At 43.7% G+C, this 15,417-nt stretch overlaps 1 protein-coding gene across 1 annotated transcript; it reads left to right on the forward strand.

Moving 5' to 3' along the window:
- Positions 1-415: 415 nt before the first annotated feature.
- Positions 416-11,063, forward strand: PDCL (phosducin like). The gene is made up of 4 exons (XM_025360478.1): positions 416-602; positions 2,335-2,511; positions 6,192-6,373; positions 8,767-11,063. Exons 2-4 carry the CDS (start codon positions 2,340-2,342, stop codon positions 9,316-9,318), a joined length of 906 nt encoding a protein of 301 aa, XP_025216263.1. The 5' UTR covers positions 416-602; positions 2,335-2,339; the 3' UTR covers positions 9,319-11,063.
- The last annotated feature ends 4,354 nt before the right edge of the window (positions 11,064-15,417 follow it).

The following is a 15,417-nucleotide window of genomic DNA, read 5'->3' on the forward strand; positions in this document are numbered from 1 at the left end:
AGTGGCGCGATCTCGGCCCACTTCAACTTCCGCCGTCTGGGTTTAAGCCATTCTCCTGCCTCAACCTGCCGAGTAGCTTGGATTGCAGGCGTCAGCCACCACGCCTGGCTAATTATTGTATTTTTAGTAGAGACGGGGTTTCACCGCGTTGGCCAGGCTGGTCTTGAACTCCCGACTTTAAGTGATCCGCCCGCCTCGGCCTCCTAAAGTGTTGGCATTACAGGCGTGAGCCACCGCGCCCGGCCTGTGAATACATTTTTCTTATTGTTTGACGCTGGGCCATACAATTCACTTTTTCGTTGTCCAGATTAAAACCAAAACAAAGCAATTAGGAGCGCGTTGTTGTCGAGGTGTTTTGTTCCAAGGTAGGACCCGTAGCTTCTCCGCCGTCCCGCAGCTTGGAGTAGCGGCTTCTGATTGGACAATGCGCGTCCGCCACGACGCAGGAAGGCCGCCTCATTGGTCCGCGCAGTCGGGCTCCGGCGGCTTGTCTCTTTAGCGCTCAGGGCGCTGACCCACTGCTCTTCCTCTTAAGTGAGTGCTCCATTTCTTCCGACGCCCGGAGCTGCTGGCCCAAAGGGATCCGGAGCGAGCTAGGCCGGGTAACTGCATTGGGGTCCACTGGGAAGCAGCAGCGGCCGTGGACTACGGGAGGGAGTGGGCTTGGCGAGCTTGGGTAAAATTCCCTCTTCTTCGCGCTGTCTCGACCCCCAAGGTCTCCGCGTCTTCCTCGTCCCCTTTCGTCTTCTGGCTCCACCTCCCTCGGGCTCTTCCAGGTTTCCCCCAAAAGCTCCACACACCCCTCCGCTTCCCTTCCGGGGGCCCCGCCTCCTCTGCTCTTGTCTCCACGGGGCCCGCCCTCGTCTCTTTCCCGCAGCGGTCCCTCCCTCAGGAGCGCAACTCCTTCACTCCTCTCCGCCGCCGGTGTGCCCCTCGCTTGGCCCATTCCTGGTACCTCCTTGTCCCTTAAGTTTGGTGTTGTCCCTTCCTGGCACCTCCACCTCTCTCTCCATGATCCCTGTCTCCTTTGCATCTGACTGCTGTAGTCCTCCGATTCTCCCGTTGACCCAGGCTGCTGGTTTAGCAAATTGTGCAGCGGCATTGTGCTGGGCGTTGGGGATGGAGACAGTGACTAGAGGTCCCTCCTTTCAAGAACTACTTGCCCCGTGGGAGAGAGTCACTTTGTAAATGGGGTATGATAGGCCTGGTGATAAGTCTTTAAGGCAGCATAATGTAGGACTGCTTAGGGGAAGGAGTACTAGAAGGGTTCCTCCCCGCCAGCCGCGTTCTTGCTGAATTCTCAAGCAGGCCTCTGGGGGCTAAGCTGCATCTTTTCATCAGAATGCCCTTGGCTGCTTCTGATGCAGAAGCCTGGTCCTTTATTATTTTAGTTTTTATTTTTGAGACAGAGTCTCGCTCTGTCTCCCATGCTGGAGTGCAGTGGTGTGATCTCGGCTCACTGCAACCTCCGCCTCCCAGGTTCACAGGATTCTCCTGCCTCAGCCTTCCCAGTAGCTGGGATTACAGACGCCCCCCACCACATCTGGCTTTTTTTTTTTTTTTTTTTTTTTTACCAGTAGAGACAATTTCACCATGTTAGCCAGGCTGGTCTCGAATTCCTGGTCTCAAGTGATCCTCCCGCCTTGGCCTCCCTAAGTGCTGGGATTACCAGCGCGATCCAGGCCATCATGGTCCTTTAAACCCTTGGGAGTTATTAAAATTTTTGTATGGGCTCTTCTTTTAACCTGTCAGAATAGGTAGGGTTTCAGAGACCATCCATCCAAGCCCTCAGGGTGTTGTCTGAGAGGTTGAAGGCTGCAGTGACAGAGAGTGATTGCCTAGACAAATAGTGACTCAGTATTGTACTCTTGGTGCCTCTTTTTGAAGTTTTTCCTGAGGATAGTTACCCACTTTTTCAATTAGGCAGCAGTCTTAGCTGGTGGGAAAACTAAAAGCACAGATAAAACCACTACTCAGTAGATTCCTCCAAGCCAGTACAGGTGGCTTGTACACTTACTCAGACGAGAGTAATTTATACCTCAGGCTTTTGGAGTCAGGAATCTCTGGGGTCTGGTCCCAGCTCCACCATTCGCTGTTAAGCTTGGTGAAGATACTTCCTTTATCTGAGCTTCAGTTTCACCTTCTGTTAAACAGGGTGATAAACCCTGACATACAGGGTAATGGTAGGGATTTGTTAAGATTCTGGTTATGAAAATAATCACTTTTAGTGTGCTGTAAATTGCAGTATCTCAGCACAGGCGAGCCCCTTATGCTTCAGATTCATGTCTGTCTAGCTCAAATCAGCAAAGAACCTGATATGCTTTCTTTTTTCAGGCACCATGACCACCCTTGATGATAAGTTGCTGGGGGAGAAACTGCAGTACTACTACAGCAGCAGTGAGGATGAGGACAGTGACCACGAGGACAAGGATCCAGGCAGAGGTGCCCCGGCCAGCAGTTCTGTTCCTGCAGAGGCTGAGCTGGCAGGCGAAGGCATCTCAGTTAACACAGGTACTGAGAAACGCTGGGCTCTGGGAACAGGCTTAAAAAAATGTACATTAAATACATATTAATTAGAAGTCTCCTGATCATTTTTAACTCTGGTCCCACTTTCAGAGATAACCTAGTCTTTTCATTATGTGTGCTTCTAGGCTTTTAGTGCACAATACAAATGTATCTGCATAGCAGCATGGTAATGAACACAGACTGGCTTGGATTTGAATCCTGCATCTCATATTAATAGTTTGATATCTCATAAATCACAAGTATGAGTATATGGGTAGTACAAATTCCTAAAAATGGCATATTTACACTTGTACCTTTTAATATTGTCAAATTGCTATCAGTTGAGGTGGCAGTAATTTATAGTTTAATCAGCAATCTGTGTTTCTCCATATACTTGTCCTGCTACTGTGTTATGAAACTCATTGATCTTTGTTATTGTAGTAATTCATTGTAGGTTTATTTCTGCCCCCGCCACCTTTTTTTTTTTTTTTGAGACGGAGTCTTGCTCTGTCGCCCAGGCTGGAGTGCGGTGGCCAGATCTCAGCTCACTGCAAGCTCCGCCTCCCGGGTTTACGCCATTCTCCTGCCTCAGCCTCCCGAGTAGCTGGGACTACAGGCGCCTGCCACCTCGCCCAGCTAGTTTTTTGTATTTTTTAGTAGAGACGGGGTTTCGCCGTGTTAGCCAGGATGGTCTCGATCTCCTGACCTCGTGATCCGCCCGTCTCGGCCTCCCAAAGTGCTGGGATTACAGGCTTGAGGCACCGCGCCCGGCTTTTTTTTTTTTTTTTTTTAAAGGCAAGTTCTCACCTTGTTGTTCAGGCTGGAGTGCCTTGGTGCCATAATGGCTCACTGCAGCCTCAACCTCCTGGGCTCAAATGATCCTTCTGCCTCAGCTTCCATGAAGTTCCTTTCTTAAAAAGCTGGGACCACATGTAGCTGGGACCACAGGCGCTTGCCACCGTGCCCAGCTAATTTATTTATTTATTTTTTGTAGAGATGGGGCCTCACTTTGTTGCCCAGGCTGGCCTCACACTGCTGGCCTCAAACAATCATCCCGTCTCAGCCTCCCATAGTCATGAACCAATGCACCGGGCCCATATGTCTTTTTAAGAGGGAACTTAAACTTCTTTTCATAATTTTAAGAGAGATTTTTATATCCTTTGCTCATTTAAAAAATTACATGATTAGTCTTTTTTTCTTGGGGAGCTATAAAGGAAATTAATCTGTGATATGAGTTGTAAATATGTCAGTTTCTTGTTGTCTTTTGACTTTATGTTCTTTTCCTGAATGAAAAATTTTATTTTTATGTACTTAAAAGTATTTTATAGTTTTTTAATTTTGCTTTTTACTTAAAAGGCTTTTCTTCACCCTACTTTATAAAGGGCCTCACTTTTCTGTATAAAAAGGTTCTCCTGGCTGGACACAGTGGCTCACGCTTGTAATCCTAGCACTTCGGGAGATCGAGGCGGGTGGATTGCCTGAGCTCACGAGTTCAAGACCAGCCTGGGCAACACAGTGAAACCCTGTCTCTACTAAAATACAAAAAATTAGCTGGGTGTGGCGGCATGCGCCTGTAGGGCCAGCTACTCAGGAGGCTGAGGTGGGAGAATTGCTTGAACCCTGGAGGCAGAGGTTGCAGTGAGCCAAGATCATGCCACTGTACTCCAGCCTGGGCAACAGAGTAAGACTCTGTCTCCAAAAAAAAAAAAAAAAAGTTCTTCTATACTTTTCATTAGTATTTTTGTAATTTCATTTTTTACACTTAAGTATTGATTTATGTGGAATTCACTTTGATGCAGGGTGCAGTAGGGCTCCAGTTTAATATTTTTTAGATTGCTACTCAGTTGTTTCAGTACTGCTTAGTGAATAAGCCATCTTTATTTTCTTGAGATGTCACTTTTATTATGTACTGAATTTATCTGTTTATGTTGAGTCTTTAGCTGTACTATGTAGTCTCTTCCATTGATTGGTCTTTTACTGGGCTGTGTCATACTGTTTTTAATTATTGTAATGTTATATTTTAGTATCTGGTAAGGCTAGACCCTCTTCAATTAACTTTTGCTTTATTTTTTCCAAAGGAAATTTAGGAGCTGGACACATATATGTGTTCATGTATTTTCATTGGGAATGCATTAAATATATAGATTAATTTAGGGATAATTGGCACTTTTGTGATGTTGAGTATGTCTGTTCAGGAACATGGTATTGCGTTTCCATTTATTCAAATCTTTCAAGTATTTTTTGGGAGCATTTGAAAGTTGTCTTCATATAGATTTATTTTTTTCTGTGGTAACAAAAGACTCCAAAGCTTTAGTGGCTTATGACAACAAAGGTTTATATCTCATTCATGTTACGTGCAGCCTATAGGTCAATGGCAGCTCTGCTTATGCTTCATATGTTCTTTCATCCAGGAGCTAGGCTGAAGGAGTAACAGCCTCCATTTGGCTGTGTTCCTGTATTTGGGACACACCGTTTTCATGGTGAAGCATAGAGAGCAAAAGAGGAGCTGTTGGAAACATGGAATGACTCATGCACGTCATACTTTTTGTTTTGCTCAGACATGGCATACTTCATGTTTGCTCACAATCCTGTTGGCCAACAAGTCACATAGTCAAGCCGAGCATCAATGGGCTGGGGATGTATGTGCTCATCCCACAGGAGGTACCATAAGTCACATAGCAAGGGGCAAGGACATATAAGTCCTTCAGCAGCACAGGGCGTGGTGGGGGTTAAGGGTAGCTTGAATAACAGAACAGTAATACTACCTGCCACAATCTTGTTATAAAAAATTCAGAGGCCAGGTGCGGTGGCTCACACCCGTCATCCCAGCACTTTGGGAGGCCGAGACGGGTGGATCACCTGAGGTCAGGAGTTGGAGACCATCCTGGCCAACATGGTGAAACCCCGTCTGTACTAAAAATGCAAATATTAGCTGGGCATGGTGGCGCATGCCTGTAGTCCCAGCTACTCGGGAAGCTGAGGCAGGGGGATCGCTTGAACCCAGGAGGCGTAGGTTGCAGTGAGCCGAGATCACGCCATTGCACTCCAGCCGGGGCGACAGAGTGAGACTCCATCTCAAAAAAAAAAAAAAAAAAAAAAAAAAATTCAGATAATATAGAAGTACAGAAAAAAAATGTAAAAGATCTCCGTCACCAGCCCCTTAGATCCTACTACCTGGAGACAGCCACTGTTCACAGTTTACAGATCCTGCAGGCTCTTTTTCTATGAACGTACAAGTGTATACACAAACATGTATGCATGTCTATGTACATAAATTATGCACATACATACAGTTCTTTTTTTATAGAAACTAGAGGATTATACTATGATATTCTTCATTTTGCTTTTGTAATAACCTGATGTATTTGGAATATCTTTAATGGCAGGAAACATAGAGCTGCTTTATTCTAAGAGTTGCTTTATTTTCCTTTGAGTAGGTAGATTATAAGTTTTTAAACTCATCTCCTAATGTTGGGCATTAGCTTGGCCCTTGTTGCAGACTGTTGCAGGGCACATCATTGTGTATAGGCCACTCTGCCCTGTGGCAGAGTGCACAGAGTCCCTATGATAATTGTGCAATAGATGAAGCAAACTTCAGGCAGATGTGAACTCCTACCTACAGATGTGAGCTGGTCCATAATTCCTTGCCCATTCTCCTTGGTCACATCCGTGTTCACCCTACTCAGGCCCAAAAGGTGTGATCAATGACTGGCGCCGCTTCAAGCAGTTGGAGACAGAGCAGAAGGAGGAGCAGTGTCGGGAGATGGAAAGGCTGATCAAGAAGCTGTCAATGACTTGCAGGTCCCATCTGGATGAAGAGGAGGAGCAACAGAAACAGAAAGACCTCCAGGAGAAGATCAGTGGGAAGGTAATTAGCAGTACCCAGGCTTTTCTTAGAGGCTGCTGTGGCTGCTAGAGCTGGGTGAGTGATTCAAGAGGTGGAGGATGCTTGATTTGACCTCCAAGAAGTTGTGCAGTGCAGGAGAAATCATAGAGCCCTGTCAAAACTCAAACACACCCAGTTTTGAATCTCAGTTCTGCTACTAGTGACTGTGGGAAAGTCTCTTCCCTTCTGAATCTAGTGTTTCAATGGTTAAATGATGTCAGTATCCTCCCCGTACAGGGCTATGTGGTTAACATGCCCATCACAGTGTCTGACCCATTGAAAGTGCTCAGTAAATTTTAGTTTCCCTTCTTTTATTGAGGTTTTATCTTGGGCCAGAAATAACCCTCTGAGGGTGGTGGTATTATCCCCTTCTTACAGATGATAGAAGCAATGCTTAGAGGGCATTAGAGGGCATTAGAGGCTTGTTCAGGGCAATGCAACTGGTAAATTCTAGTAGGAGCTAGGGTTCTAACCCAAATATTCCTGTTTTTTCCATGATGTTGCTGTTTCATCTGAAGCCTATTCATGAGAATTTATTCTAAGGAGGCATTATAATAAGCAAACAGACACTCTGGAAGATATTTGGAAGTAGGTCCCTGATTTTTTTTTTTTTTTTTTTTTTTAAATAGAGACAGGGTCTCTGTTGCCCAGGCTGGTCTAAGAACTACTGAGCTCAAGTGACCCTCCCACCGTATCCTCCCAAAATGCTAAGATTACAGGCGTGAGCCGTGGTGTCCGGCCCCTGATGGCCTCTTATCCTATCAGTATTAAAAGGGATTCACTGTTTCCCTGGATGCCCTCTGACTGCAGATGAGTGTCTGTGAGTGCCTGAGATCATTTAGTTATGGACCAAAGCTAAAATACCATACAGGATCAGGGAGCAGATAAGAGGATTAAGCTGGGAATCATTCACCTTGACCAGGAGGCTGATTTTAGGACATGACACTTAGCCAAAGACTTCAGTAGGTCAGAAGAAGCCACTGTGATAGACCGAGTTGAAGTGGAGGGCTATGAGATGGGAGGAACATTGGCAATAAGTAAAATAGTGAACTCAGAGTGTTGCTGGTTATGATACAGTAACAACATGTGTTCTGATCTAGTGTGGTCTCTTAATCTATGCAACATTAGGCAGAGTTAGGATTTATGAGAGGAGCGGGGATGTCTTGTTGCACCGGGGCAGAGGGAAGATGCTTTCGTAGCTTGAGCTGTCTCTCGGGCATTGTGCGTTCTGCTCACAGCTGCTTCCTGATACCGAGGTGAGAGGCCAGCATGAGGCAACATCATATCATCACGTGAATCAATCTTGAGAGAGGCTGTTCCTGTCCTGCTGATTTATCTACAGTAGAACAGAACTGGAAACTGTCTGGCAGAATTAGGGAAGTGGTTAAGCAAAGTGACACATTATATATGATTTCATAAAAATATTTGGAAACATGAGGAAATACTTATAATCATGCTAAGTCTCGAAAGCAGGTTATAGCTTAATTGGTACACCCACAGCTGCTGCTATAAAAGCAAAACTATTTTAGTGTGACTGGTAATAAAAAGAATTTTTAGAGTCCATATGACTGTGTGTGTGTGTTTGGGGATGGTGTGGGGCAGGGGTTTTGAGAGTTCTTTCTAAAATTCTGTAATGTCTTGTTATCTTTCCAAAAAAAAAAAAAAAACACGGTAGATAAAATATTGTCAAGACTGACAAAAAGTAAAAAGCTCATGAAGTGAGATTATATGATGCACCTATTTGGACTGAGAGGCAATGTGATATTGTAGTTAAAAACATGGGTTTTAAAAATCTAGTTCGAGTCCTGGTCTTATGCTTACTGGGTCAACTTGTTCAAATAATGTCAAGTTTTGGAACCTTGTTTATAAAGTGGGGCTATTAAAAGCCCCTTCCCGATGGAGTTATGGAATTCAGTGAGATATAATGCACGTAGAATACTTAGCATGGTGCCTCATATATTATCAGCATGTAGTACATGTTAACTGTTTTATTGTTTTATGCTTTTCTGGAGCAGGGTATCCCCCTGTCGCCCAGGCTGGAGTGCAGTGGTGTGATCTTGGCTCACTGCAGCCTCCGCCTCCCAGGTTCAAGTGATTCTCGTGCCTCAGCCTCCCGAGTAGCTGGGACCACAGGTGCACACCACCATGCCCAGCTAACTTTTTTTATTTTTTATTTTATTATTATTATTTTTTGAGGAGAGATGGGATTTTGCCATGTTGGCCAGGCTGGTCTTGAACTCCTGACCTCAAGTGATCCACCCGCCTCCCAAAGTGCTAGGATTACATGCGTGAGCCACCACACCCGGCCCGTATTAACTGTTGGATCATGAGTGTTCAGTTTTCATATTTATGCTCACTTGCTGGTCCTGCTGCAGATGACTCTGAAGGAGTTTGCCATGATGAATGAGGACCAAGACGATGAGGAGTTTCTGCAGCAGTACCGGAAGCAGCGAATGGAAGAGATGCGGCAGCAGCTTCACAAGGGGCCCCAATTCAAGCAGGTTTTTGAGATCTCCAGTGGAGAAGGGTTTTTAGACATGATTGATAAAGAACAGAAAAGCATTGTCATCATGGTTCATATTTATGAGGATGGCGTTCCAGGGACCGAAGCCATGAATGGTTGCATGATCTGCCTTGCCGCAGAGTACCCAGCTGTCAAGTTCTGCAGGGTGAAGAGCTCAGTTATTGGTGCCAGCAGTCGGTTCACCAGGAATGCCCTTCCTGCCCTGCTGATCTATAAGGGGGGTGAATTGATCGGCAATTTTGTTCGTGTTACTGACCAGCTGGGGGATGATTTCTTTGCTGTGGACCTTGAAGCTTTTCTCCAGGAATTTGGATTACTCCCAGAAAAGGAAGTCTTGGTGCTCACATCTGTGCGTAACTCTGCCACCTGTCACAGTGAGGATAGTGACCTAGAAATAGATTGAACTGATAATCTAGTTGCATAGATTTCTCATTGTTTGGGTTGGAATACATATGTCATTGTTTATTTTTGTTCCTTCTTTGTCTTCTGGCTTTTCAGCTGTTCTCTGTAGTCCCTTTTATTATGTGTAACATCAAGAAATTCTTAGATTAAATCAGAATGCTGAATAACCTTGTAGCCAGCAATAAGGTGACTTACAATTGTATAAACAGGAAGCCAGGCTTTTGAACTGTTTACTTAAGATTCTCTGGCAAGACATCGCTGTTATTGTTTCCAGTCAATATTTACAAAGCATCCTAAAAACAATGTCTTGGAAATTGTCTTCAGATGATCTCAGAGGTTTCTGCCAAGTCCGAGAGTATAATTCTGTAGGTAGTATGTGTTATTTGCAGTGTAAATAATGCATTTTCTTAATCAAATGATTGTAAATTATATTTACTTGTAATCAGTTCCATAGCTCTAGACGGTGGTTAGATTTTTTTTTCCCCCCACTGGGGTCTTGTTTAAAGGTGTGAGTCACCGTACCCGGTCCTGAGGGGTGGCCTCTGCTGCTGGATTTGATGTCTTCCTCCAGCATTACTAAGTCTGGAACAGCAGGAAGGGTCGATGCTTACTGACTTGGTGATGTTGGAAGACGAGTAGTTTATGGATTTAAACATTAGAGCTGGAGTGGGGCTGGAAATCTTTGTAAAGGAGGATCTTCCGGTAAGATGCCCCGCTTGTCTTTGTCTCTTTTTTGTTTAACAAGGTAACTTTTTGTTTAACCTAGATTTTTTTTTTAAACTTTTTTTTTTTTTTTTGCATATTGGAAAAATAATTCATATTCAGTAGAGGAAAATTGACCAAAACAGAAGCAAAAATAAGAAAATTAAAATATCCTACTACCTACTACCTAGAATAAAACACTATTCATATTTTGGTCTATTTCCTGCCAAGGTGTTTTCTGTGTATACGTGGATATTTTGTTTGTTTTTAAACAAAACGATGGGATCATTCTGAACATACTGTTTTATAGTATGGTCAGCTAATAATATATCAGACCTTTTTTCATATTATCAAATATTCTGCAACTTTTTTTAATGTCTATTAATATTCCGTCATATAGATGTGATATAATTTGCTTGATGGTTGTCTCTTAAAAAGATAGCAAACACTTTTTTTAAATCACAAAAGTGATGGATGTTCATTGTAGAAAATATAATAAACACTGTTAAGACTTAAAAGCCATATAATTCCACCAACCAAAATTAATCCCTGTTGTCATATTTGTAGTCATTTTTATAGCCTTTTTTTCTATGTATTTATAATAACTATCATTTGAGTTTTTTTCCTTTTGCTTTTTTACTTTAAAAATACATGTTCTAGGGTCAGGGGAAATGTAATCTGGAATTAAATATTAGCCTTAAAATTCACAATTTTGATTTTCCTGGATTTTCAGGAATTGACTAACTAAAAGAGTCTTGAAAGTATTTGCTGTATTTAATCAACAAACAGAGTGCATTTTTTTTTTTTTTTTGACTAAGAAAGCTCATTGTAGTAGAAAGGGTGGAATGTGGAATGTATAGAAAATTATTAGAAACAGGGAACTATTAGTCTAGCTTATTTCCTTTCAGTCTTTTTTTCAATATTTTAAAAAACATTGAGTACTTATTGAATTTAGTTCTGTGCTCTTCCTTATTTAGTATTGTTTCATAAATACTTTGATGTTTCAAAAATTCTAAATAAATAATTTTCAGTGGCTTCATAATATTTAATCATTTGGATATACAATAATTTATTTAACCAGTCTCTCTATTTTTATTTATTTATTTTGTTTGTTTTCTTTGAGATGGAGACGCGCTGTATCACCCAGGCTGGAGTACAATAGGGTGATCTCGGCTCACTGCAACCTCCACCTCCTGAGTTCAAGCAATTATCCTGCCTCAGCCCCCTGAGTAGCTGGGACTACAGGCACATGCCGGGGACTGGCTAATTTTGGTATTTTTACTAGAGATGAGGTTTCACCATGTTGACCAGGCTGGTCTCCAACTCCTGACCTCAGGTGATCTGCCTGCCTCAGCCTCCCAAAGTACCGGGATTACAAGTGTGAACACCCTGCACAGCCCAACCAATCTCTTTATATTGGATATTTAGATTCTCAGTGTTTTGCTGAACACTTAATGCCTTTGTGTTTTGGGCTATAATTTGAATTATTCTCATAGATTTCTAGAAGAGGAATTACTGGGCAAATAGGGACACTTAAAAATAGCTTTTACAAACCATCTTCTGTTCTCGTTGAAAATGAGAATATATTATGCACTTATAGGGAACTTGACTTTGCTTTTCAAGAACAGAAGTTCTAAAATACAGTAGGGCTGGGTGTGGTGGTTCATGCCTATAATCCCAGCAGTTTGGGAGGCTGGGGCAGACATAGCGAGACCTCATCTCTACAAAAAATAGAAAAAATTAGCTGGGCGTGGTGGTGTACCTGTAGTCCCAGCTACTTGGGAGGCTGAGTCAGGAGGATCTCTTGAGCTTGGGAGGTCAAGGCTGCAGTGAACCATGATTGCACTCCAACCTGGGCGACAGAGACCCTGTCTCAAAAAAAAAAAAAAATTAAAAAAAAGTAAACAGACATGTAATGGTAATGGAGAAAACCCAGACTTTTTTTTTTTTTTTTTTTTTTTGAAGATGGAGTCTCACTCTGTCGCCCAGGCTGGAGTGCAGTGGCATGATCTCAGCTCACTGCAACCTCAGCCTCCAGGGTTCACGTCATTCTCCTTCCTCAGCCCCTTAAGTAGCTGGGACCACAGGCGCCCACCACCACGCCCGGCTAATTTTTTGTATTTTTAGTAGAAACGGGGTTTCACAGTGTTAGCCAGGATGGTCTCGATCTCCTGACCTCGTGATCCGCCCGCCTTGGCCTCCCAAAGTGCTGGGATTACAGGCTTGAGCCACTGCGCCTGGCCTTTTTTTTTTTTTTTCTTTTTGGAGATGGAGTCTTGCTCTGTCGCCCAGGCTGGGAGGTGGAGTGGCACGATCTCGGCTCATTGTAACCTCTGCCTCCCAGGTTCAAGCGATTCCCCTGCCTCAGCCTTCTGAGTAGCTGGGATTACAGGTGTGCCACTACATGCGGCTAATTTTCGTATATATTTTTTTTAGTAGAGATGGGGTTTCACTATGTTGGCCAGGCTGGCTTCAAACTCCTGACCTCAAGTGATCTGCCTGCCTAGGCCTCCCACAGTGCTGGGATTACAGGCATGAGCCACCACACCCAGCCTTATCAGTGAGTTTTATCATTTATTCATTTAGGTGGCTGGGGATGGGCCTAAGCCTGGGCCAGCAGCTGGGTCCATCATGTCCAGCCCACTTGGCAGCCTGGCCACCCTTCTGCTGTGGCTTTTTAAAGGCACAACTGTCATAAAATGCTCCAATTTCTGAATTCTCAGATTGTTTCCTTATTTTTGGCAATAATACAACCAGAGGTGATGTTGTGTAGTAAGTCAGGGAGTATCTGATGTCAGCTTGGTGATGCTAAGTTTAATCAACCTGGTTAAGGTGGTGAATGACAAATCTTCATATTGTAAAATTATTTCCCTTTTGTTAGCAGAAAGAAATCTGTGTTGTGATACTTTGAGACTCTTCTTGCAATAACGTTTCACCTAATAGTTTTGGCATCCTTGCCTGAACCAAATTATTACATTGGGGTATGCATAAAGGTGATTTTCTTTATTTTCATTTCATTTCATTTTTAGGACACAGGGTTTCACTTTGTTGCCCAGGCTGGGGTGCAGTGGCGCAATCACAGCTCACTGGAACCTCAAGTTCCTGGGCTCAAGCGATCCTCCCACCTCAGCCTCCCAAAGTGCTGGGATTACAGGCGTGAGCTGCTGTGTTTGACCTAGAGTTTACTTTTTAAAAATACATCCTTTTTGGTTCCACCTTTTTGAGCATATAAAACATTTACCCAGTTTAAAAGTCAGCAGAATATGAAGTTGGGTTCTCAGAGAAGCCTCACTCCCATCGATTCCCTCCACCCCAAGAATTTATTTTTGATTGTGAATGCTTGTGGTTAAATTTCTTAGTATCTCTGAGCTGTGATCTCCCAAGTGAGGATAAATAGTAACTATCTCACGGGGTGACTGAAAGTGTTCAATGATCTAAAGTTCTTAGCATGGTGAGGCAGCTAGCAAACATTCCTTAGATCCATAGATGTCATCAGTTTTTGGTTTTGTTTTTTTTTTAACTATCCATCCTCTACAAAACCCTGATCCCACTTATTAAAAAAGGGCTTTAAGACCCCAATTCCAGCCAGGTGCAGTGGCTCATGCCTATAATCCCAGCACTTTGGGAGGCCTAGGTGGGCGGATCACGAGGTCAGGAGATCAAGACCATCCTGGCCAACACAGTGAAATCCCATCTCTACTAAAGATACAAAAACAAAAAATTAGCCGGGCCTAGTGGCGGGCGCCTGTAGTCCCAGCTACTTGGGAGGCTGAGGCAGGAGAATGGCGTGAACCCGGGAGGTGGAGTTTGCAGTGAGCCAAGATCGCACCACTGCACTCCAGCCTGGGTGACAGAGCAAGTTTCCGTCTCAAAACAAAACAAAAAACAAAACACCCATTTCCCCCTTGTCAACTCAAATAAATCCTATTTATCCTTGAAAACTCAGCTCAAACCTCACTCACATCCTCTCTGGATCCTTAGTAAGTCTTTGCTGTCTCTTCAGAGAGAGGCAGTCATACTGTTACATGTCTTCTTACAGGTGATGGCGACATTGGTTAAAATGTTTGAGGGCTCAAAACCTGGGTCCATCCAATACTAGCCATGCCTCCATTTTCCCACCTGTACAAGGGCGATAACAGTAGTTGGGATAAGAGGTCAATGAGGCCGGGCACAGTGGCTCACGTCTGTAATCCCAGCACTTTGGGAGGCTGAGGCGAGCGGATCACCTGAGGTCAGGAGTTTCAGATTAGCCTGACCAACATGGTGAAACCCTGGCATTACTGAATACAAAAAATTAGCTGGTCGTGGTGGCTAACGTCTGTAATCCCAGCTACCTGGGGGAGCTGAGGCAAGAGAATCGCTTGAACCTGGGAGGCAGAGGTTGCAGTGAGCTGAGATTGCACCCCTGCACTCCAGCCTGGACAACAGTGAGATTCCATCTCGGAAAAAAGGAGGTCAGTGGGTTAATACTCGTTAATACACTTAGCACCTTGCATAACACATAGAAATGTCTCAATATTTAAAGTTTTCCTGAAGTGTGGGATGGGAAATCCTGGTGACTTGAATAGCTCTGTCTCCCTTTCCTGTAGGGTAACTCCATCTTCAGCGTGTGTGGTAGCCAAAGTTGAACTGGATTTGTTTACAGACCAGACTATTAATTCCTTGGGGACAGGGACTGTGTCCTGTCATCTCTGATCTCTGATCTGAGCTGGCATCAGTTAATATATGCTCCTTCAGTGGGGAAAATCCCCAAGGCAACATGAGTAGGCTGGAATTCACCATAATAGGGCAGAAGGTCATCTCTTGTATCATGTTTCCATAAATGTTACATATTTTTAATTAGACGTCTACTACCTATGCTCACTGAGAACCGGGTAACAAGATCAAGTTAAATCCTCAGCCTTGCCAGAGTTTGTTACCTCCTGGTTACTTTGTAGAAATGCGGGTTATAACTCAAAATGACCACGTGGTGGCAGCAGAGGAGAAGGAATGAATTGTTTTGTTCCCATTACCCACGCGGTGCTACAGACTGCAGAGTTGGGGCCTAAGGGAGATACGTAGCACCATATAAGAATAACGTTAGATAATTTGTTTTTGGGAATGAGAACAGGAAAGTGTTAAATACACGCACTTTAAATAATGAGTAACAAATCGAACAAAATGGTATTTGATGAAGACAACATATATACACTTGACTTTCAGATCATGGTCAACTAAGGGGGAGAAAAAAAGAGACAGAAGAGAACAGGAAGTGAGGGGGCACCCACCAGTCCCAAGATGCTGCAAGATGGGTGACTCGAGGAGACATAGCTTCTTAGTTAAGAGTACCATCTTTGTTTCAAATCCCAATCCCACCATTTGTTTCCAGTGACTTAATCCCTCTGTCCCCTAGAGCTGT

Source organism: Theropithecus gelada, chromosome 15 (genome assembly GCF_003255815.1).
Source record: "Theropithecus gelada isolate Dixy chromosome 15, Tgel_1.0, whole genome shotgun sequence".
NCBI lineage: Eukaryota > Metazoa > Chordata > Mammalia > Primates > Cercopithecidae > Theropithecus > Theropithecus gelada.